At 41.7% G+C, this 25,717-nt stretch overlaps 1 protein-coding gene across 2 annotated transcripts in view; it reads right to left on the bottom strand.

Moving 5' to 3' along the window:
* Positions 1–1,086: 1,086 nt before the first annotated feature.
* Positions 1,087–25,717, bottom strand: part of LOC147729749 (eosinophil peroxidase-like) — a 28,712-nt gene continuing 4,081 nt past the window's right edge. For both annotated transcript variants that reach the window (XM_086954637.1, XM_086954636.1), the window contains 6 exons: positions 20,945–21,105; positions 18,827–19,085; positions 12,069–12,239; positions 5,892–6,129; positions 3,873–4,084; positions 1,087–2,532 (listed from right to left, as the gene is read on the bottom strand). In XM_086954637.1, coding sequence (XP_086810763.1) covers positions 2,510–2,532; positions 3,873–4,084; positions 5,892–6,129; positions 12,069–12,239; positions 18,827–19,085; positions 20,945–21,105 — 1,064 coding nt within the window. In that variant the 3' untranslated portion in view covers positions 1,087–2,509. The remainder of the gene's footprint in view (positions 2,533–3,872; positions 4,085–5,891; positions 6,130–12,068; positions 12,240–18,826; positions 19,086–20,944; positions 21,106–25,717) is intronic.

The raw sequence follows: 25,717 nt of genomic DNA, 5'->3' as shown, positions 1-25,717 counted from the left end.
CTTCTAACCATACCAGCTCAGGACCACAACTTTACAGAGAATTTCAGATTTTATAGCCCAGTTCAGTATCGAGATAAGCAGACTATATTGTAAGAAATAACATAAAGGGACCTTCAGAGCTGTTCAAAGCTAACTGCATACTGAAAACCATAAAAATGTATGTCTATCTCTTACATTTCATCATCAAACACAATGCTAAACCGGAGAGTAGGCATGAGAGGGTGGTGAACCCTACTAGAGCTACATGGCTAGCAACGCTGCACAAAAGAGGCACCCCTACTGTCCTGTGAGAGACATGAAGCAGCCTTGCAAGTGGCTCAGTATAGACAGCACTGTAAAGTCATTAGACCCAGGTGGGAGGAGGGGCAGTGTTGCATGAAGAGTGAGCAGTCCCACACCTCACACTCTTCAACTTTGTTGCTGTCTGGAGTGGGCAGCAGGAGTATTAAAGAAACTGCTGGTGTGAGACCCGAGTACACTTGTTGCACTGGAGCTTAGAGGGTCGTGCAATGTAGCATGGAAAGGAGAGGGCGTCAGAAGGTGATATACTTGTAACATGGGTACATGCTGTGTTGCTCTCTTGTGAATGGCATCACAGAAGTGGTGTCTACAGGGCAAAGGAGTAGCACATTCAGCCTTAGTGAAGAGCCTACTCAAGAGCAACTATATTCTGGCTGCTTCAGGCACAGGTGTAGGTTCATTGCCTGGCCTGGCAAATTAACCCAAGCGTTCGGTAGGCAATAATGTGCTCTTTCCAAAGGAACACAGCTAAAGAGCAACTAGTAAGCATTCCCTTGAAACTCCCATGATTCAGTACACTCTTTGAAGGCCAACAGCCAATAAGCAAAGAAATCTTCCCCTGCCAATCTATTGACAAGCACGCCATCAAACAAGCAATGATCCTTACATGTTCCCAAGTCCCATAGAAAATGTTTCCTCCTTAGAATTAATGCCATGGAGAAGAAGGTGTTAAAAACATACATAGAAAAGAATAGGTCTCAATAAACATATTTATTAATAACAAAAATAACATGTTAAATTCAGAGTCTTGGAATAATGACAGCATTTCGATAGTTGACCCTGAATACGCTGCAAAACAATTGGATGAGCATACAAACTAGAATTACAGGAAAGTCTGCTTCCAGCTTTATCTTGTGCAAATAACTCATAATAGACAATTGAAAGGAAGGGGAACAATATATACTTCAGGAAAACATATGACTTTCATGAACACAGTAGTAGAGACAGGCTTGCATGATCTGCTGACTTCATGATATGTGAAAAACCATCTAAAGAGACTTTTTTTTCCATAGCATACCTTAGGGTCTTTTATGTGCCCTTTTGTCCTAGAATTAGGAATCAAATCAGATAAACTTCATTATTCATATCCTTTTAGATTCTACAATTAACGAAACACTGTGATCTACCACTCACACAAGCGATGCAGAGGTTCTCAGGTTGAACTGAGAAGAGGAATCTTGCTGCTGAATGGATTATGACACTCATGAACAGATTGATGCCTAGGATTGATACACGGCAGTCTTGAAATAGAAAAGGACTTAGCATAGGCTCTCATGGCAAAGGTATTTCAATTGAATACTACAGTCTAGTGGTGTATCTCATTATTAAGGTCTTTCCAGTGACTAGGGCGGAGCATAAAATCTTAGGCTTGACATTTCTAACTAGAGTATGGTGAGTGTAGAATGGCAGGTTCTAGTATCCATGACTCCATTCAGGCCCACAGGATGAAATTCCATACAGACACTTTGATGGGGTGCAGGTTTTAATGATGAATATCACTCAAACACTACGATTGTGTGCAGGATTTCACGATGAAGGTCTCTCCACTGTCTAGGATTTGGTGTAGGATCTCAGGGGGAAGATTTATTCAAAACTAGGATAAGGTGTAGGATTTGAGGATGACGGATTCACCATGCAGTACCATTAAGTGTACAGTCTCAGAAAGAAGAGCTTGCCACCCTCCAGGATTGGGTTTAGGATCTCAGAATGGAGGGCTTTACAAACACTAGTATTAGGTGTAGGATCTCAGGATGAAAGTCCCTCCAGGCACTAGAACTAGGTGTTGGATTTGGGGAAGAAGGTCTCTCCATGTACTAGGTCAGGTGTAGAATCTCAGGTAAAAGGTTTCTCTATCCACTACAATGGAGTGCAAGAACATATGATAACGCCCTATATGCTGGGACTGAGGGTGGAACTGCAGTATTAAAAATCATTCCATACATTTGTGGGATCTTGTCGAAGGTCTCACGATACATTAAAGTGACTGTGCCTCTCAAGAAAAATATCTTCCCAGACACTGGCGTGAAGTGGAGGATCACTGGTAGGAAGATTACAAGATTGAAGTTTCCCCAGAAGTAATTAAAAAACTGTCAACCAACGGTGATAGAGCAGCCCCAATTAAAGGACCATGTAGGATCAAAGGTAAGATTGCCTTGCTCGGAGTGAAAGCTCAATTTCTTGTGAGCTTCGGTCTGGATATCGATGGATCCTACAGAGTGGTATCTTCATCCTCTGTGGAAGATAAACATGTGTTACTGGAGCAAAATAAAATGAGGGAAAATTCAACCAGTGCTAAATGAATAGAGGGTGGTAGGTAGGGTTAGGAAATGAGGTGGGTGTGAGTGAGTGTAAGTTAAGCATGATTTACATACTCTGTATATGAGTAGGATAGAAGTCTGATGTGGGAAGGAAGGCAAGCACAAGTAGGACGCTCTATTGCGTGAATTTTAAAAAGTGGGTATGTACGAGGAAGATAGCGTGTGTGAAACTGAATCCAGATGAGGGGTAGGGATTGGGTGTGAACAGAAATGTGAGTGGTAGAAAACAATAAGTCTAGATTACTTATTGGTACTGGAAAATACGACTGGGGATGTGAATATTGAATGCCGAAATGGATGGGACATAATATTTTTAAAACAATATCCAGGGACAAAAAAGCAAAAGGTTAGTTCATAAAGAGATGTAAGTATTTACTAATCTAAACTCCACATCTACGTACTGTGAAGATATATATCACCAAGTAACGTATATGTGGAATTAGGTGCAGACAATGTATAGAAACTTACCTTTCTGACCTACATAGCTGCAAACAGAAGAACAATCGGACTAGCAGAATAGTTCTGTATATATGGGTTGCCAGTTACCAACTCTCATATCGCGAAATGAGAAAATGGAACAAAGGAACCTTGTGCTACTCTTTCAATACACCACTAAGTGATGCGAATGCTGACCCCAGTGGCTTCCATGCAACACATTCTGAGACCAGAACTAGGTCCATGCCCAAGCCCAGTCTGTGAGCGGGAATGGTATCTAGGACCACTGCACTGAATATTTGTCAGCAGAGCGAGACGAAATGGAAGCATATAAATGAAAACAGAAAAAGCGTCTAAAATGGAACTGGAAATCTTGGAAAGAGGAGGGTATTTATACATCATAGCAATGTAAATTAGATAAAGGACTGTTGTGCATAGTATGTTTTTACAGAGTGTGTGGAAACTCTGGTATGGGGCCCCTTCACTAGTAGTTTGAACTGGGACAAGGAGGACAGGCAAAGGGGTAATGGAGTTTTCAGGCATTTGTATGACTTTGAGGAATTACAGTGAACCATCTCAACAACATTGGAAGGGGTGTGTGGCCCTAACTCTTGTGCACCCAGGGACACTCTAGTAATACTAGGCATATCTTTCACTTAGTTAGAAAACCATCACCACCAAAATGGGACAATCTGGGATTCTGTTGCCAGTACCAGGCAGCACCAGACAGAGAATCTGCAAGAATCCACTATTTCAGGGACAGTACTTGCACACCCCTGGAAAGGAAAATCCAAAGATTATGTATCGTCCTGAACTTACCAGGCTCAGAGCCTCGGCTCCTCCAGGGACTTAAATCGAGGGGAGGAATCTGGTTGCAACGCACAAAATCTTGCGGGTAACTGTTTGCCATGAAGACATTTCTCGGCACTTCAGTGATTGCTGTGTTGTCACAAATGACTCGCGCCAGTGTGGCCCTTTCCAGAGAGCGTCGTTGGGCACTGCTGAAAACACCAGGATTCTCATAATAAAACCTGTGTTGGAAAGAAAGAAGCACACATGGTGAAGGTCTGCTAGCCATACAACGCAAATTTCAGAGACATTTCACCCCAGCATTATTGGCTACAACTGCCAATATCACATTCCTTCTAGCCCCTGAGGTATACACGAATTAAACCCCAAACCTAAAATTTGCACTGCATGATGAAATGCACATCCAGATAGACAACGCTCGATCCAAAAAACAACTTGCACATGTAAGTGTGACTTGCACATGCACATAGCCAGATTTATTGCTGCAAGCAATTCTCAAAATGACCTTGCAACATTAACGCCCTGACTCATGCACAGTATTACCCATAAGTGTGTAATATTGCACTTGAGTAAATCCCTTTTGCAGAGTGAGTGGTCTGCGCCTGCTATCACCACCTAGCACTATTGTACAGCTGGGAAATGTCAGATTAAAGGGTAAAGTTCTCAGCAGAGTCTTGCTTCATGAACCCATTTCAATTGTGGACTGGAGAGAAGCATAAAAGATGAGTCCCCTGCATCATGGAGCCCATGTTTGAGATGTGGGTTTTCTTTTCCAAATCACTATTTTTAGATATATAGTCCAATGGGTTAGTGCCCCTTTTAGAATGCAATAGATTGATAAAGGAAAGTCTAGGGTTGGACAATTGCCTCTCTGATGGAGGCATCTGGTAATCTTAACAAGAAGTGACTGATTTTTTCGATTAGGCCATAGAGGATACCACACCTGTGCTGCCTCACCATGTGCCTTTCATACTTGTCCAGAGTGATTGCTGCACTCAAAATATGCCCACACTGATTAGGCTTCCGAACGTTTACATATTACATCTACTTAAATCAAAATTAGGACTTTCATCATTCATTTACAGAAATATAACCTTTTGTGTTGTCTGCATGAATTTTCATACAGCTCATTAAATTGTGAGAAATCTGAGCAATGAAACATGTTGGCTGCAGCTGGAAGTTTCATTTGAACTGACACGCAAACAGAGATTAGGAATACAATAATTGTCATTCAGAATCTGATATGAACAATGTTTAACTGCTACGTAATTTTGTAAACATTGTTACTTCTCCTTTGTCATTACCAATCAATGGTCACCCACAGGTCTGTAAGGTACACAGACAAATTTAAGGAGTGTCTGTACTAACAGATATAAACTTGAAGGGAATTTTCTGTATACATATTTACATAAAGAGATCTAACCCAACAGACATAAGCCAGAAGGGGACTCTTTGTACACATTGAATTTCTAAGGGAAACAAATCGTCCAGAGGTCCTGGTACTGAATATTGATTCCTAAAATGCTAGACAAACTTTTGCTTCAGGCCCTGAACCTTTCCAGCCTTGTATTGAACAAGTAGAAGGGAAGGTGTAAGCATGTGTTCCTCTCTTCCAAGGCGGTCTTTTTTTGAACAGAAGGATCATTTCTTTTTTAAGACACAACACAATAATCCAAGTTGGTTTGAGTGAAAGTAGTTCTTTTATTTATATATATCTAAAGAGGTCTATCCCAACAGACATACGACTGATAGGGAATTCTCTATACAGATACAAACTTAAGGGGTGTAGTCCAACAGACACAGATCTAGGCTATATTCCCACAGACATAGTGTCTTCTTCATATATAGGTACACAATCTCTCCATAAAGACACCTAGCCATTTCTGAACTGTCCTCAGAGGTCTCTCACCACAAATCAAGAGCTACTACTTTCTGAGAAAGACATAGGGGTTTTTTGTTTACAGTTTAATATCATATCTCCTTACACAAATATAAGAAATATTCAAAACAAAAAAATGATGCACTTACCTATCACCATCCCGGGCCACTCGGAACTGGTTTCCAATAATGCAGGCTAGAAGAGGTCCAATTTTTCCACCAGGAACAAAAGGTTCTGCCACTCCTCCAAGCCAGATATCAATATTTCTGGGAGTCCCATAGAGAGACATCAAATTTCTGGCCAGGTCACCATTATTCAGGACTCTTCGGAGTTCTGCCAGATTTTGTGGCTCAGAGAGTCCACAAAAACGCCGCCATGCACCATAATCTATTGAGAGAGTTAGACAGAACAGTGGTGAGATTAAAGTAATTTTCAAATTTATACCCAGAATGAGCAATCAGTTAAATTTGCATTGGGTGGTGAGAAGGTGTAAGGTTGAAAGCAACTTCCAAAATCATAAGTGAGGGTCAATGTACCATGGCATTGGCGTCACTTAAAGATATCTAAGGGCACAGCAGTGAATTGTACTCATGTCATGTATGACACCTTTAGTCTGATTTGGCTTCTTAGCAAACACAAATTCTGCTGTTTTTAATTTCATACTTTACAGTTTTAAAAGTAACACCACCATCCCAGGATGAAAGGTGCATATGGTTACAAGCCTAAAGTGGCTTATGGGACTGGGACAGGATTCCATAATAAAGGAGCTCAGATGTGGAATCTAAGATCTCATGTGTTGTAATATGCCCATTTTGAAGCCCATAGCACAAAATGGCTTACTGACCAATTACCCATCCGGGTACATTTTCCTAATACTTTCACTTCAATTGTTGATTCTTCTTGCCCATGTATCAGAATCTCAAAGTTTTTTCATTGATATTGTGGCTCTTTCCTTTGCATATGTCAGGCTGTTTGTTAGATATCTTGGTGCTAACTGCGGTAATTGTAGACAAACAGGTGGAACGCATGATGCCGTGTGTGGGCAAGATAAAACATGACTGTGTAGGGAAAACAAAAGTGAATGAGATTGTAGATGATCTGAGCAATGTCTGGTTGTTAAAGGAGCCAAAAAAGAGCCAAAGGAGAGTCAGAATAATTGGAGTTTCAGAGGAAACTGTTATAGGTGTGGGAAGGTGGGACATTTGACTAACAGCAAAGAGTGCCCAGCATTAAAAGTGACTTGCAACAAGTGTGGGAGGAAAGTTCATTTTAAGATCAGTTGCACGAGTTACATGAATTACAGAAGGATGCTAGACGGGAAAATACACAAGTGTGTGATGAGATTGATTTGCAAATAGAAGGAAGAGGTGTGGGTAACCCCAGGGACTTCAAAAGTATTGAAGAACAAAAGATTGAAGCAATGCTTGTTTCATGCTCCAAGTTAACAATAATCTCAGCAGATGTGTATGACAAAATGTTCAAGAGTAAGACAAAACTACAAAGAATAGATGTAAATCCGGGAGGCTATGGGGGACAACCTATAAACATGAGCGGTGGTATACAAAGACAGATATGCTGTTTCTAAGATATATGTATCCTACAGGTGATAATAATTCTAGGGTAGCAAGCCCAAAAGGATCTTGGGATCAATCTCAACCCCAATAAAGACCCTCAAATTCTGGTTCAGAGGGCAAATTCAAAGTGAAGATTGAAGAAGAATTCCCTGAAGTTTTTTCAGAACAGTTGAGGTGTCATAAACACTATGTTCATTGAATAAAACGTAAAGAAAACTCACAGCCGGTCTCAGCCAAGGTGAGGAACTTGCCCATATCCATGTAGCAGGCGATAAGCGAGAAGTTGGAGAAACGGCAGTTTGAAAGTGATTGAGCCTGTGGAAGCCACAGAATGGCTGGTACATATAGTAGTGGCCAAGAAAAGTGACGGACAGTATGATTGTGCATAGACCACAGAGCACTGAACAGAGAGGTTATAGTAGATAAATATCCGCTGCCGAACATCACTCAAATGATGAGTAGGGTAGCTGGAGCCAAGGTATTCTCAACTCTTGACTTGACTCCTGCATACTACCAAGTCAAGCTGCACCCTAAGTAACGAGAACTGTGGGCGTTTATCATGCCCATGGGGGCTTTAAGTTCACACGTATGCCGTTTGGACTTGTGTCAGCGGATGCAGTTTTCTATAGAATTAGGTCCAATCTACTCCAAGGGATCCTGGGGTGCTATGCTACCAGGATGATGTACTGATATTTGGGGAGAATGAAGTACAACATGACCAAAAGCTCAAACAAGTTCTGATGAGTTTCCAGGAGCAGGAACATATGGTATAAAAGGAAAAGTGCAGAATAGGTTGCTTTGAAATAGAGTTTCTGGGACAAAGTGACAGCAGAGGGCATACTACCTAAAACAGAACTGCAAGACACCATACTAAACCTTACACCACCTAAAAACAAAGAGGAAGTCAAATCCTTTGTGGGTATGGTTGAGTTTTATAATACGTTTGTTCAGAATTTTGCTAGGCGAACATACCAGATTCACAATCTTTTGAAGAAAGGGGTAATGTTTGATTGGAGTTAGGAGTGTCAGAAAGAGTTTGAGGATTCCTAAGCAGCGTTGGCAGATGCTCCCAACCTGAAGACATTCTTAACAGGCAGGAGTACGGTTATAACAGCATATGCTAGCTTCAAAGGCCAAGGAGCTGTCATGACTCAAGAGGGTGAAAAGGGGGAGGAGACAAAAGTATTTGCGTCTTGATCGCTGCATCAGGCAGAGATGAACTACTCTGTGATTGAGAAGGACGCTTTAACTGCACATTTGGTCATTAACACATTTAGAAATTTTGTATAGGGAACCAAGTTCAACTTGAGGACCAACCATAAACCTCTCGTTGAAGTTTTGATAAAAAAAGGACTAGACTCTATCTTGAGTAGGATCAGGAGGTAGGGGGTGTATCTAAACGAATATACATTCGAGGTGGAGATGTACCATGCTGCAGATTGTCTCTCACACATTGTAGGGTACCAATGGGAGGAGAAAAATTATGCTAGCAAACAGGAGGATGACATTTTGGGCCTACAAAATGAGAAAGTGTGGTAGAATAAGCAAAGTGAAAGGAAGGTTTGAAGACTGACCCACTCTTGCAGAGGGTATGTGAAAGGACACAGTGTGAATGCTCAGTCCAGGACAAACAATAGAGTCACTCAAACCATTCTGGATGGTTAGAGATTAACTGTCCATAGTGGATCAGTGCCTTTTCCGTGGCATGAAGCTAATTTTGCCCGGAACCTTAAGGGACATTCTGATTAACTTGGCCCACAAGGGACATCTTGGTATTACCAAGACTAAACAGAGGCTATGTTTAGACTTTTTGTGTCCAAACATGGATTTGGACATAGAGAGGAAGATGCGGGAGTGTGTACCGTGCTCCTCTATTGATAAGATACTCAAGTTGCATACGCTGCCCTTGCACTGTAGATCACCACCAGTTGGCCCGTGGGTGGTTGTAGCCCTAGACATAATTGGCCCATTAACAGGAGAGAACAGGTCACTGTATATATTCGTGCAGGTAGACTTGTACCCAGTGGCCTGAGTTGAAGTTTGTCTCAGAGATCACCACAAAATCAGTCATTGAGTTCCTGCTGGAAGTGTTCCTTAGGGAGGGGTTACCCAGTACCATTCAGATGGACAACAGGGTTCAATTCTGCTCCCATAAAAGGAAGGAGTTTTTAGAGTGCAAACGAATGAAACACAAGTTCTGTGCTCTGTATCCCCCAGAGGCTAGTGGGATCGTGGAAAGACTGAACAAACCCAACAAGAGGAGCATCCAGTTAGCAAGAGTCAATGGGATGTGCTCAAGGGAAGAGGTGATGAAGCGTTAGGAGGCATATAGGCTAACGCCACATCAAACTACAAACCTGACACCTTTTGAACTAATGAAAGCTAGGAAGCCCAACTCTAGGTTGGTACTAGAGTGGATGAAGTGACACAAAGGGCAGTAAGATCTCTCTAAGAATATTTATTTGAGTGACAGGTAACAGAGTCATGACTGATAAAAAAGCAAGGTATGACAGAACACATGCAGTCAAAGGCATAGGTCTCATGGTGGGTGATTTCTTCAAAGCTCACATGGGTAGGGCAAAGTGGTCCAAATTTACAGGACCTATGTTAATTATAAAATTATTCAGGAATGCAGTTAAGACTCAAGACGGGAGAATTTGGAACCTAGGGAGGGTAGTGAAGTACACTATCCCCCTCACAAACCTTGCCGTACTGGGAGAAGGCGAGAGTGAGATCCCTGTTGTAGCAAGTGCACCCACTGCAGCTGACACTGAGAAAACCAAAGTTCACCCCAGGTCAAGTGCAAGAAAGATATGCCGTCCAAGTTTCCTCAAAGATTAATTGTTGTACCATAAGCTCATTATAGTTTCACATGTTTTCATGTTCTATTGGTCTCTCTCCTACCATACTTGGTTCTCTTTGTCCTCGTTCTCACCCCAGAGTTCCTGGGTCTTTTTCTTTTCGTGTGAACTTAATGTTTGTATAGAAGGGGGATTTATGGTATCCTCCGAATAAGGGGAGGAGACTCACGCTGGTTTGCATCTTTCCTTTCCTCCCCACAACAGAATGTTATTTTCCCACACCCTTGCTTATGCGGTTAGAATGTTGTTGTGGCCAGGATTCTATTTGAGGCTCCTGCATAAGTCTTTGGAGAACATTGATATTGACAGCTGTGGCTGAGGTGTTTGCTATGATGTTCATTTAATAAAGCCTCTTTCTTCACCCACCCTTGTCTCCTGCGGTTTACCAGCAACACTAGATATTACACTAAACTTCTTAAAACCATCTTTCATGAGATCACTAAAGGCCAGGGACCTCAGCCTGCTTTTTAAACTTAATGACTTTAACCCCTTTTTGGGCTGTTTTTTTCTGATATGAAAAGACTTTATGGTGGAAAAACAGTTTGACTTATGACATCTGTAAATGTTCCCACTCGTTTCCTTTTTTGAAATCAGTAAAGGTAGTAGTTCCTTTCCAAAATTTACAAGCCATATAGAACTAGCGTGAGAGGAGGTTGAAATCTGGTACCTGGGCAGTTCCAATTTGTTAATAACAGTTTGTGGGTTTTATTTCAAACATATGTGTAATTGCACAGGACGTTTATGCTTTGATTGTACGGTTAAGTGGTGGGCTGTGCCTACTGCAGTGAGAGTTAAATGTAAAGGGAAGAAAGAAAACATATGTACCATAAACACTATGTGGCACGTTGAACAGCCAGGACATGTTTAAGAAACACTAATGCAGAACTGAGCCTCCATGCTAATTTCAGTCTCACCCAAGGCAGGCTGGCACATTTAGCAGAAAACTGACAAGCTTAAGTAGTCACTTGCAGTACTTGCCCAACCTTCTGGTATATTTGTGCATCACACTGGGATTTTTTACCAGTACCTCGGGTAGGCTGACATAACAAGCATCATTTGAAAAAAGTGCTGAGAATATTAGAGTAGAACTCTAAAGTTATTGGCTTAAACCTCCGACATTAGGGCAATACTCAAGTATGTATCAATATAAATATCCTGGTAGATTCTGTTATATTTTATGTTTTGATGCTCACATTGTGATGAGCAGCAACACACTTTCTGAAAAGCACGGTTTTACTTCTGGCATAAATAATGGTGAGCTGGGTAGCCAGTATTACTGCTGGGCATATAGCAATGTTCTAATAGGCACAGTTTTATTTTCAAAAATGGTGCTGCAAAAATGTACTGTTCACGCAGATTGTTATTTAAACCTACTAAGAAAAAAACTGCACTGATGATGGTCTACTTTGCTTGCTTGACACAGTATGAGGCCAGTATAAGTAGCAGTTTTGCAGCACAACCTACCCGAAATGTCACCAGTCGCCACAAGAACATTTTTAGGTAAAAGCCTTTGCTTTCAACTGAACAAGTCTATTTATTGCACATCTACAATTATGTTCTCTTACTCTGGAAAACAGAGCTGTACCAGAGTTTCTTATCTGAAAACTATGTTGTTGCCCCATAGGCTACTTACCTGGAAGGTTCAGCTCTCTTTGATATGGTTTAATAGCTGATGGCTTGAGTTAAGGCATCTCTCTTTCCCTCCTTCCCAGGTTTCTTACCTGTGAAGCCTTGTTCTCTCTCCCCTTTGTCTTTTTTACCTAGAATTCATGTTCTCTTTTTCTCCTAGTCACTTGTCTGTGAAGCTTTATTCTCTTCCATCTGGTTCCTTACCTGGGATACCAGGGTTTACCCACTATGCTCATTTATCCCAACCTAAAAGGGTCAATACCTGGGATGGCGTGATCTCGGCCTCGTTGCATGTTGATAGCCGCGAGATCAAGTCCAATCCTCTTGAATAGTTTGAAGAGACGGTCTCGCAGTTCATCCACCACCATCTGATTCTGCCTGTTCAGTTTTGCACGATTTGACATGAGGCCACGGAGGAGAGGGTCAATGCCACCTGCAAAACAAAATTATCAATAAGGATTATTACATCTGTACCGTGACTGTGACTATGTGGCTATATTGAAAGAGCAAGGAAGTTTTAGAAAATCCATCAGTTTACAAAATCATCCCAGAAAACTACTAGAAATGTGAGCTACAACAGTAAATTAGAGGGGACCACCTCTTTCTGGAGGCAAGGGTAGAAGATGCTGCAGGTAGACACGGAGGCAAAAGCCTCCACTTCCTCAGATTCATGGAACTTGTAGACGGATCAACTGCTAAACTTTTCATGGGAAATGGTTGCTGGAAACTTTGAAACTGAGAGGATTATCTAAACTGTTTTGAATTCGACGGGCTCAGAGGGCACTGGCAGCATGCCAAAAACCTGGCCACAAGATCGCATCTGGAATTTTGGTATGGGATGCCACTATTCAGTGGCCCTTCACATCGAACATGCACAATGGAAAGAGATGAAAAAACAGTTTCTTCTTGACTACATCCAACCACTGCCACATCACAGCTTCTTTGAAGCAGGTAAAAAGATGTCTCCGCGAAGCATGTAAAAGATGTTTCCATCCATGTTCTTTCCCACCAAGCTGAAAGTACTTAAAGATGATGGAGTTGAATTCTTCACAACCCCAAGTTGGGATTTAATAGTTAGCTAAGATATCCCTCACCATCTTCGTGAAGCTGCTGACGAAGGGAATGGTCTTGACTGACAACTCACCCATAGGAGATGTTCATATTGCGACTGGTAGAGTGGTGGTGAATGCTGATGGAACACTGCAAGTTGAAAAATAAACATGCCACATGGAAGGTACTGATTTCCTGTTTTCAGTGGCCAGAGGGAAAAGAGAGCTGAAGGTACCCCTCGGCTGTTTTTTAAGACAGTGCTGAGCACCACGCCAGTGCACTCTGAGGCCCCCTCCCCCCTTTCCTCTTAAGGACGTTTTTTGGTTTTGGGTGGATTTTAAATTGGAATTGGAATAAGATGCAAGTATATAGGGTTGGTTTAAAGAGCTGGATCTGTTTGCAAACGATAATGACTGAGTCTCAAGTAATTTGAAAGATTACTGTTCCGTGGGTGGGAGGTACTATACATGATATTCGATTTACCCACAGAGGTGTACTAGTCTGTAAAAACATGAGGGAGTTGAACAGATACGACAGCAACGCATTACTATGAGGCACTATGAATAGGCATTGGTTGTATTATCTTAACACGCCCATTAGATGGCAGGGAGGGTGAGAGGCATGATATGGAACGGGATGGGCTTAAAAAATTAGAGAAAATGAAACTGTGTCCTTATTGCACTCGCGGAGGATACACACCTCAGTGCTGTAGAGCATGGCAAACTAGTGAAGAAATAGAAGGGAGAACCTTACTTTTTTGTATGGAACTGGTTCAGAGAAACGCAAGTAGTACAGAACCCGGAGTGCCACTTAACCTTTGCCTTTTGGCCTAGCCAATGATGATGTCCCTTGCGTCCCAGACAAGGATTCCTTTCCTTGGTATGGGCGGATACAATATAGTGCAGCATATTCTGCTGCCACTAGGAAGTCTAGTCAGTTGAGAGAGATGATAGGCCAGGTGTCTCCAACCAGTCAATTGGGCGCTAAACTTAGCTCCCAGACACCTTTAGAGTAGCTCACAACCTTGAGTTAATTTTTAAATAAGCACAATGTTAAGGGAAGGCTGTGTTTATTTGACATTATTATCTTCCAGCTTTAGATAGCAGTGGGCATCAGATTTATGGCTGGGACGGGGGTACCGAGGCGAACAACTTAAGCACTGAGGTATTTAACTGTTACAATTCCTTGTGATCTCAGCAGCTGTGAACAAAATGATGTTTCTGAATGCTTTTAAATTGCATAAAATTCAAATGAAACCCTCCCCTAATGATTAAGGTAACCCTTCATTTTAATTTTCCCCCATTTCAAACTGTTGCACTTACAAAAAGCGGGCCAGTGGCAAGGAGATACCGTGCCATAAGTGTAACTGAAAAGTACGGCCATGTTTTTAATGAGACAGATTTAAAATGCAGATTTTTATCCATATTATGAAATGTTTTGAAGAATATATTTCGGCACTTTAAATGTCTCCCATTTTAAAAAGATATGTTTGTGTGATACTAGTAACAGTGCCAAATATGTCAAAGAGGTATGCCCTGGGCTGTGAGTACATACGACACAGACTGTCAGTCACCCCTACACATAAATATATTCCACTCATACGCACATGTTCATACATCCCCAAAGACCACACTCCCACTGACACACATGGCAACCCTGTCGTAGTATCCCTAGTCAGAGTAGCTTGTTCAAACCATAGTATCTGACTCTATAGACATTAGGCTTAAAGTCTATGAAGCTAGGCTTGGTGATGTCTGGTATCAATGCAGGAGTTGTTTAGCCTTCAGAAGCTCACAATGATTTTCCATGATCAGAAGTAGCTCTCACTACAGAAAAGGTTGGAGACCCCTGCGATAGGCAGACAGGACTTAGCAGATGTGTGGTTGGAACATTTCCCCCAAGAAAAGATATGCTTTTCTCTCATGCGTAAAGTTGATACAGTAGAATTATTTATATCTTTGTGACGTCTTTGATTGCAGATCACTGTTCTGACTCCTATTACCTGTAAAGACTGTTGTTTGACCATTTTCCACATTGCCTCATGTACACCTGGTATAATGTTAACACAAGAGTGCCAAACTGAAAGTTAAGGGTGGAGGCCATATAAGATGTGCATTTTCATTAAGACACACCACAGACACTTGATGAATATTTTACAATTAGGGAACAGCCTCTAACAGGGTAATAGAGTAGAATGCAATGAAAGCACTACTGCGGACAGCATGTATAGGAACATGTATGGGGTCAGCGAATATCTGTAGGTAGATATAAAAGAGACCAAGAGGAAGACGACCACCCTTGAGAAAGAAGTAGTGCAAAGGCTATAAATACATGAACACCTGAAAGATGACAATCTAAACTGCAATGATTAACATTCCAAATGACAATGTGCATGGGGTGGAAGGTCTGGGAGGGTGTTTAGCTGGTTGTTCAAAGAGAAATCAAAAAGTGACCAGTCCTAATCCTGATCATTAAAGAGAGTTCCAAATTATGCAAAGAGGAATAACATTGATGTTCTTTTAAGGATGTTGTTTTATATCCAAATAAAGATATTATTACTTTTCTTTTGGAACCTGTAATGGAACTGTTAGCGTATGTTAGGGAAGTAAGGTGGTGCAGTGGAGGATTGTGTAAGAGACCCCCCTACACATAATCCACAATATTTTGGCAATATATTGATTTTCTTGAAAGATCAAGCAGTGAAGGTCCTCTGAATGCTCCATATACTTTATATATTCAGCAACACGACTGTTTGCACACCAGTTGGCATAAGGCTAAATTATGTACTCTGGCCACATGGCACACAGAAGAAGTTTAGTTTACCATGAACTGGGTCTCATGTGGCAGAACCCTTCTTTTAAATACTTAGGCATCATTTTCGCAAGACCAGGAATGCTGCATTGAAGCAAACAAGGGCTGAGTAAATCCAGAGACTCGAAACTTGGTGGCATTCTGGTCAAAATTCCCAGTCTTTGTTGAGTAGGGTGGCCTTGGTTGGTGGAGATGGTAGTACTATCTACCTGCTCGTGTGTATTTCAAGAAGCTTTACTCTGTTCTCTAGGAAAATATTCCAAGAGCTGAATAGTATTATTCCATCTATGCTCTGGCTGTGAAAGTGCCCCATAATCAAACTGGCTACCCTAAACCTGCCATATGAGAGTCAGAGCCTAAACAAACGTGATTGACAGTTATTGATTAGCTTCCCATTTACAACAACTTCCCGATTCGCTAACAGAAATACAGGAAAGACAAAGCAGGTTATTAGACAAACATCTCAGAGACAGACCCCTTAAATATCAGTTTTTCTCCCCTATTGGCAAGAGATCCAGTGATCAGACTCTTTTCAAACATTTGGGATGGGTTGTCCTGATTAGCAATTTAGAAAACACTGCGTTCTCACCTAGTCCCATTATGGAGGTCTCTAAAGTTCTGCAAGCTCTACACGGTGGTAAGTAAGCATTGGCGGAATTTGCGAATTCGTAATCGCGATTCACAAATTCCGCGAGCTTGCAAAATTTTTTTTTTGCGAGTTCACAAGATTGTTTTTACCAGTTAGGGAACGAGAACATGCGCATGCGGTCGCAACGGTCGCAAACATGTTGTTTTCATTTAACCAGCCTGCTCGCGATGCCTTTATCCTGTTTCGGGTCCCAATGACGTGTTTGTGTTTGCAATTTCCTGTTTCAGGTCGCATTGACGTGTTCGCGTTTGCAATTTCCTGTTTTGGGTCACAATGACGTGTTTGCGATCGCGACGTCGCTCGGCCAGCTACCAAAACCTCGCCGCACACGCGAACAGGGAGGAAAACTCATCAGCGAACGCAGAATCATGGTAAGTCAATGCCTCGCGCGCAAGATTTTATTTTTGAAGCGCGAACAAGAAAATAAAATCCGCCAACTCGTGAATTGCGGATTTTTGGGGCAATTTCTCGCTATTCGCGGATCGTGAAATTGCCCAAATTTCGCAAATTCCACGAGCGGAACAAATTTTCCGCCCATTCTCAGCGGTAAGGGCAGTGTAAAGGACCAAAGGTGAGTGTGACATGAAGGGGGACTTGTATAACGGTGTAGTGGTATTCATTTTTGAAGGAGCTTGACTACTATAGGGGATGAAGTTGGGTCATTTCCACTTATACTCACGATTGTCAAAAACCACACCCACCAAATTGGAGGTGATTTCCAGATAATCACCAGAATCTAGCACCCTTAAGCCCTTACTGACACTGAGACTGGATGGTTGTCCCCTTTTCACACATTACAGGGTGGTATATCCTAACTGACCAAATCAGGATCTACAGATAAGGGTTAAATGGGACAGGGACTACACACTGACCACCAGTGGTTTAGGGTGTTTGGTTATTTTCATATAGTATCCAGAAACCCATGGTTCAGGCTCACCCACATTAGGTACCTGCATAGAACCTATTTCAACCCACAGACCTACTCCACATGATTTGGAAATGAAAACTGATATAGATACTTTGGAATGGGGTAGTCCAGCTCTTTAGAGGACTAATGGTTAACTAGTTAAATTAGAACTTAAACACTGCATTCTGGGCCTACACCCACAACCACAACCAAGAATTATGCACATGCAGTTCTGCTTGATGACTCTAGGATTAATTCTTACTAAAATGTGAATGGTGATCCTTCGGAAACAGGCTGGGGGACTGAGATTTAAAGAGTGGCAGAAGCATGTTAGTGAGTAGTCATTAGTGAGAAAAATATGCATGATTGCAGTAAGCACAGACCCCCTGGTGAGGGAAAACTTAGAAACATGGAAAAATTTGCATGAAGACTTAGACCCGCTTAGCAATGATAATGTTGTTAGTCAACACATTGAGAATCCTAAATAATAGGGTGCGCTCATGAGTTACACAGTTACGTAACATCTCTGATGTATTGACTGAACCCTTGGTTGCACGCAAGAAATGTCTGTTAAACATTCTATTTTGCAGATCACCTGTTGAGCTGTGACTAGATTTTTACGTCTTCCTTAACTATGAAAAACTCAGTTAAAAACAAATAGTAAATCTATTCTTCCATATATATGCTCACCTTTACGCTATGTTACAATATGTTAGTAATTGATATTCATAACATAATACCCAATATTTAGACATTCTATCAGGATGAGGCATATTTGGGAGTAAATGACTGGTGGACTTTGCATCAATACCTTTCTAGGATGATGGTATTTTGATATGGATTCTGGAAATTTACCCCACAAAAGTAAGGCAAGGAGTCAGTGCCCAGACACGTTGTCTCCCTAACATTCAGGTAAATTTCCATGAATGTTTTCAACAGTTTAATTATCTTTTCATGATAGTTCACTAGCCTTTTAAAGAGCAATCCTTCATGATGCTGGCTCTGCAACACTTAGTGGTGCATCTGATCTGTCAAGGGCGCTGAACTATGACAATTTTTGACAGAGTTAGCTTGACTGGCTCAGTGGTGGGGATGGAAGTGGATGTGCCGTAAACTGAGCTCTAAATTGAGCAGCTAAGCTCCTGACGCCAATTGGACAGAGCCTTCATTGTCACTGTCCTGTACATTTGGCTCATTGTGTTTGTAAGATCATATCCAGAGATGGCCACCCCTCATTGAAGACTATTGTAACAGGGAGTGTCCATGTAAGATGAGTCTAAGAGTTTCCTTCCCACCCTACTAGATGCTTTATCACACATTTTATTCCTGTGGCTGTTTTTGTTTAGAAACCTCAGTTTCAGTGCTGTGCCTCCGCTACTGTTTTTGTCAACATTACTAAGTTGGTAATGACTTATAATTGATAGGTGTAGCCCCAGCAAAATAACACATCACTGCCTGTTCATGACTCTCCATGGACATATGGTGGGCAGCCTTCAAGTAGATTTTCTGTGCAACCCTCTGTCCTTTACCTCCTTGCAGTATGCTGTGCATATGGAGGAGTTGCACGTGCTGTTTTGGCAAGAAAGAAGGGGTACTGTCTTACCTTCTCTCACGATCCTCCAGCTGTTGAAGAAAGTCATGTGGAGTGGAACTTCAGAAGCTGCCCCAGTCAGCGGGCGGTACCCATCCTCCAGGCGGTAGATCGTGGGCTGGATGGAGGCATGAGCAAAGCGGTAGGCGAGGGTGAACACATTTGCTACTCGTGGGTCCACGGACTCGTTGTATCCCCGGTAGGTACCAATAATTCGTGCAGCTGCTTCATTGCCCATCAAAAGGGGGATGTAATCTTTATAGGTTATTTTCTGGAAGAAAAAAAACATTACAAGGATATTTTAAATTTATAAAAACAAACAGCCAATAGGGGATGCGAGGCTTTTAACTAATCTGAGACTGTATTGTGCCTACAGTGTTGCAGAAATATACACATGGAAAGACTAGAAGGGTCTGGTGATCTTTTTCTGCATAAAAATAGAAAGATGCTGTGGTAGTTTATGCATTAGGGTAGCTATAACTGAACCCTTTAGGCCTTTGGTACAGAGTCAGAGTGCCTAGGTTATTGACAGCCGCTGCTGTCCAATGAGGACAAGCTAATTGAGAATCAACTTTTGTGTTCTCGTGGTCTGGCGTGCTTTGTGCACTCACAATGTTACACAGCATAGTGTCATCAGCACAGAATCACTCTCCCTATTGCACAGGATAGTATCACCAGCACAGGCTTACTCTCATTGATATACACTATATTCTCACTATCACAGTTTCACTCTCATTGTTACACAGTGTAGTATCACCAGTATAGGTTCAGTAACATTGTTACACGGAATACTATCACCAGCACAGGTTCACTCTCATTGTTACACAGTATTGTATCCCCAGCACAGGTTCACTCTTATTGTTATACACTATATTCTCACTACCACAGTTTCACTCTCATTGTTACACAGTGTAGTATCACCAGCACAGGTTCACTCTCATTGTTACACAGTATTGTATCACCAGCACAGGTTCACTCTCATTGTTACACAGTATTGTATCACCAGCACAGGTTCAGTCTCATTGTTATACACTATATTCTCACTACCACAGTTTCACTCTCATTGTCACACAGTGTAGTATCACCAGCGCAGGTTCACTCTCATTGTTACACAGTGTAGTATCACCAGCACAGGTTCACTCTCATTTTTACATAGTATAGTGTAACTAGCACAGGACCTCTCACTAATATAGGGTGCAGCATCGGCAGCTGTTCCACAGTACAATATCAACACCATATGATGCCTCTCAGTGTTACTTAATATAGTATCACGAGCACAAGATCACTTTCACTGCGACTCAATCCAGGATGGTATCTAAAGCCAGAACCACTCTCACTGTTAGACAGATAACTCTGAAAATTAGACAGTCAATACTGTATCACCAGCAGTGGATCACTCTCACTCTTGTAAACTATAGTATAGTTTCACCAGGAATAGATCACTCTGTGTTACAATGTACTCTGACTGCTTCACAGTGTGTAGAGTTTACCCTGCACTGTTTCACTAACATTGTTACCCAGGTCAATGTACTCAATACTAGATCATTCCCATTGTTGCACTTGTGTTTGTACGAGGAGGCTTCCATCCCGCTTGGAAAGGATTTAATTCGCTCTTTGACTCCGTCACAAATAGGACTGTCCAACAAGAAAACTACACTTCAACAGGCTTTAAAGGTGGATGTACCATGTAGTACGGTTTAGCTTTCCGTGTTGGTCAGTCCTGCTTTTGCACAATTACGAATAACTCATCCGGGATACTACACTACAAATGCACCAGTTAATACATAAAACGCTTCCATTCTTCTCCCTTACACCTTTTGCAGAAGTACATTTTGTCACATCGTACTGTGAAATATATCTGCTGAGGTTGACACTAAAGCTGGTGCAGCTAACACTGTGGTCAGTACAATGGACTATACAAAGTATCATAAAATCCTTCTCTGGTGGGGACTGACAATGTGGGTGCATAAAACTGCCAGACACTACTATTAGGCATAGTCAGGCCATGGTTTTCATGCTACTTTCAGGCACATTATATGTGCTACTTCTGCATAGGTGATTGTTTTTGGTCTTAACAACACACATTTAACGGTTTCAAATTTAGTCATACAAATGTACTTTCTGGAATACCTGGAGAATGCCTCCTACAACTTTTCTGGCTTCCTGATAGAGAGTTTCTCCTGTCCATCGAGGGTTCATCCCCCGCAGCTCCCTGGCCACACGGTTGTGTTCTCGCATGAAAATTGTGTGGAAGGCTGTGAGGCCTGGCTGCTCACTCGTCCTGGGATCACCTTGATGTAAAGAAAAGCATTACAGACAAGATTAGCAGTCCTGTCATTTAACAACTATAATTCAGAGCAAAGTATTATTTTCACATCTAAGGCTGCATGTGGATACCCATCCTTTGGGTATTCCCTCAGATTGTTGCATTGGCTGTTTTTGCTGGCTACAGAACTCTGTGCACTTTGCCCTGGCTAACCAGTGGAATAAAGTGCCTGTGTTACCTCTTTCAACATGATAATAGTGGCATACCCCTAATTTGCATATTTTACTTACCTTTTGGTCCCTCCAAAATTTATCCAGAGCCTGTAAGTTAAATATCCCTGGTGTACTGCAGCACTTATTGTGCTGCCCATGGCAGTGTTGCAGCAGTCCCGACCCCAGGCCTAGCTCTGGCAAAGCAGTTTTAAAACTGCCAATTCGACCAATAAACGTATACCCTTTGGACGGACCTAAACCTTCATTTGAAATACTAATAAGTCAGCCCTGAGGTAGGGCTTAGTGCCCATAAAGACATAATGCATGGTATTTAAAATTAGGACAGATAAAGGTTTACTGTCCCACATGTCCTTATGGTGAAACAGCCTAAAAGCTATTTTCATTGTGGCAATGCTAGCTCCTTCCATAGAGAAGCACTGGGATACATTATTACACATTTTAATGCTGATTTTTGGTTTCCTAACAGCAAAAAACAATTCCATAGACTCTTTTAAATAGTTATACTGAAGCATCTAAGGCCTCTCTGTAAGTATTCCACTGTCACCTGGCTGCTGATGGCTCCCTGGCAGTGAGCCGTGAATTGATCCCAATACAAAGACCGGTGGTTTGGGTGAGGGTAGGCGTTCTCCTCTCCTTGACAGGATAGCTTGGAAAATGTGCCCAGGCACTTGGTGGACTTAAAGGTCGACCTACCCTATCTAAGGTAGATGTAGATCACACCTAGGCCAGACCACCCTGGATTGGTCCTCTAGTAAGGCTGGTCCCAATCCCTACAGGAGAGGGAGCTGCCTCAGAACCACAGGGGAAGGGTTGGCCATTTCCATAGCCACACCTCTAGGAGGGCACAGGTAGCTCTCAGCAGGGGAAGAAATGTTCTGCCATGTTTGATTTAGGGCATAAGGGCACTGTGGGATTGTTTGTAGTAGACCAGAAAGGAAGTGCTACAAAAATAGGTAGGTCGTAGGTAGGTTGTTTTGCAGACAAATGAAAACCGAAGGATGTGTAAGGACCAAGTGTAAGGACCAAGAGTAGCATTATGTTATAGTGAACAAAGGTCCATAAACAGAAATACAAAAATATAATGCAAGGAAGTTATAAATAATGTGCAGGAACCATCCAAACAACTTTTAAAACATCATCTTAATAATACATAAAATAAAAAATAATCTGGAGCGGTAGTTACCTTTATAGGGTGAACTTTCAAAGGTATCAAAAACACAAATGCAGACAAAAGAATTAAAGACACAACTCCATAAAACACAATGCTGCTGCACCCATTAATTCATTCTTCATAATCAGGCTGGTTAGAGTGATTAGGTCGACAACGTTTCATACCACTCAAATCTAGGGATCAGCCCCAGGACAATACATTGTTTGCCTGGATACATAAACCAAGATGACAAGAAAATAAATCAATATGAGAACCGTAGGAAAGATCTTATGTATCATACATCGGCAGCATGCTAAGGCGTCACATCGGCCAATACAGACTTGCAGGGATATTCCAGTAGAGTGTACTCCCCTTCACCAATTAAGTTCCCACACGGTTGATATCGGGAAATCTACATGAAAGTAATTTGTTGTGAATGTGAAAACACCAGTATGAATCACTGGAACCAGTAAGCGTGATTGATAGCCAATAAATAAATTAATCCCTGGACATACCGTGAATTCAAGGCCCGCCTTGGCTTCGCTGTATCTGCTCACTACACAGAGAAGGAGTGATCTGTTTTACAGAGTTGCGTATTTTTTGTCAGTCACTTTTTTTGCCTGTGTGTGTGTTTTTTTATAACTGTATAAGTGCGCCCCGTGGGGGTAACCAACCGTACAGATTATTTTTTATTTCATGAATTAAAAAAATTACATTTTAAAAGTTGATTGGACAGCTCCTAGGCATTATATATATATTCCCTATGTGGTACATTTTTCTATTTCTGTTTAGGGACCTTTGTTCCTTATGACAAAACTGGATAGGGTCACCCCTGGGAACTACTACTCCTTTATTTAGGAAGTGCCTAGGAGTTGCCCCAACCACAGGTTGGTGCCAGTCATAAATGTGACATCCACAGTACCCTCCCCAGATCACCTCTGAGCCTGTGGAAGAACAGAAGAGGACTGGGTCTTGCGTCTGGGACCATAGAGCAGCATTGTAGGCTGAACTTGCTCTATTTCATGTACCCAGAACAAGGAAGCGGATTCCAAGGTTCATAAAGCTGACCTCCTGTTTGGGCTATAGGAATACACAAGCTTCTAGATGCCTTTTCCTGCATATCCAGCTCACCAGTTCCAAATTACCATACCCTGGACCCTTCTGTTGAAGTGAGTATTGATCAGCAAGTGCTATCCTTGTGGTCCTGGACACTTGGCTGGTGTCAAAGAGTACTCCTTCTAAGGTTTGCTGAAACCTGGGACTAAGAAACGTTTTGCTATCTTTTTGCCCTGAGAACCAGCGTGGGACTGGAAACAACCTGCCAAGCTGATCAACAGTGGGTGCATTGCAGCTGGGGTGAGTTTGCTGCAGTCCTGATGTGTTCTCCTCCGCAGCAGCGATTCAGTGGTACCGCCGTCGAGCCAACATTGCCCGATGTCCAATCCTCTGCAACTACAGCCTGCAGCTTTTCCCACTGAGGAAATCCCAGCTCTAGAAATGTTTGCATGTTCAAAGGCAAAAAGAGTCACTGAACCAAGCTGCCACCAGTATTCGATCGACCTCAAGAGCTATTTCAATGCAAAACCTGAACTTTTCCCACTCTTCACTTTCCCTCCTTAGTCAAAGTTTTCACAAAAACTATGGGCTTCGGCCACAGCCTGCTGACTTGCCCTGCTGAAGCCGTTTTGGTCCATTAAAGTGCGAAGGTAACTTTTTGATTGGGACAAATTCGGTCCTTGTATCTCATCTGTTTTCCATCACTTTCAACCTTAAAGCTTACCCTTGACCCGAACATGTGCAACCAGATGACTGCAGTTGGCATATAACTGTTTTTAGCACAAATTTAAAATTCTGAATTAAAAAATGACTAACTCTGGTTCTATTTATTGGGTTTTGTCAATTCTGTGTCATTTTATTTATTAAATTCGCTCTTTTTCTAAATTAGTTTGGGATTTCTTTTGTGTTGTTTTTTACTTAATTACTGTTTGAATACTGCACACATAATTTACACATTGCCTCTATGTTAAGCCTGTCTGCTCTGTGCTCTAGCTAGCAGGGGGTTGAGCTAAGGTTAGTTTAGAGACTTTAAGAGTTCACCTTGACAAGGATTGTGGTAATTATTTGAGGTGGGTACTCACCATCCTCAACTACATACAGTTCAAGCATCACAGGTATATTAAAGGAGCACACATTCAGCTCCTAAAGCGGTATCATGACAGTATTGACAGATAGGATATGCTTGCCATTGTATAACTAACTATTACTTATTAAATCGCCCTCTGGGAGATTAAAGATATATTAGACCCACTGGGTATGGTTTATGTCTGAGCTAGTATGGCTTGGGTTGGAAAGCAGGTTGTTATCGCCTAACATGCGAAAGTGAACGTCCTTATTGGTGCCAAAAAGCTGTGCATCACAGTACCTGTTCCTTAGTTTTCCATGTGGACCCCACCTGTCTTGTTTGAGAGCCTCTGACTTCTTGGTGGGTAGTAAGATTAATTGCTGTCATTAACTGATCGGATTGACTAGGTCACTGTAGGTCAGTACTGATTTACTGATTTTGTGTAATTGTTGAGCAGGTCATCATTACTATAGGTGCTAGTTTCATGGTATCACAGTTATGGCAGTTAACACCAACAGAAAGATCCAGTTATTTCTGTCTATCCAGTTTTACAAGGTTTGGTTAGAAAGAAACACATGAGACAGATTATAACATTTCTGCAGTCGCCGACAGTCACCGAAGAGTGCAGGTTAAAGTCCTCTCCAGGGCCCACTGATCTATCATGGGCAGTTCATAAAGAAACCACAGTGCAACAGGAAACCAAATTGGCCAACAATAAATTTGACTATTGGCAACAACATGGTTGGCTCCACACTCAAAAAGTTTTTTTTTTTTTACTTTAGTACTTTATGATATGTAAGTGTATTCATTCATCCGTTTGTTCTCATATCAGTAGATAATAAATTGCAAAGAAAGTGATTCCTTCTTGAATTGCCAGCCATGAAACTGTTAGCTCTTGTTACCACAGTCAAAGGTTTTCCTAAACGTTGGCTGTTTCCCAAAGCTCATTTTGTTTTTGCATTCTCACACATCACTCCTGTTTATTTTCTTCATTTCACATTTATACCTTCTCTATTTTTCTCTCACTCTAACATCAGTTGAAATTTTGGACAATCTAAAAATAGCAAAGAAATAAATAAAGACAAATAGTCTCGAAGAATGAAATAAGTAAGAAGATCCAGGACTGATTGTG

This window comes from Lissotriton vulgaris, chromosome 2_1 (genome assembly GCF_964263255.1).
Source record: "Lissotriton vulgaris chromosome 2_1, aLisVul1.2, whole genome shotgun sequence".
In the NCBI taxonomy this organism is placed as follows: domain Eukaryota; kingdom Metazoa; phylum Chordata; class Amphibia; order Caudata; family Salamandridae; genus Lissotriton; species Lissotriton vulgaris.
The sequence above is the reverse complement of the archived record's forward strand: the minus strand, read 5'-3'. Positions and strand labels throughout refer to the sequence as shown.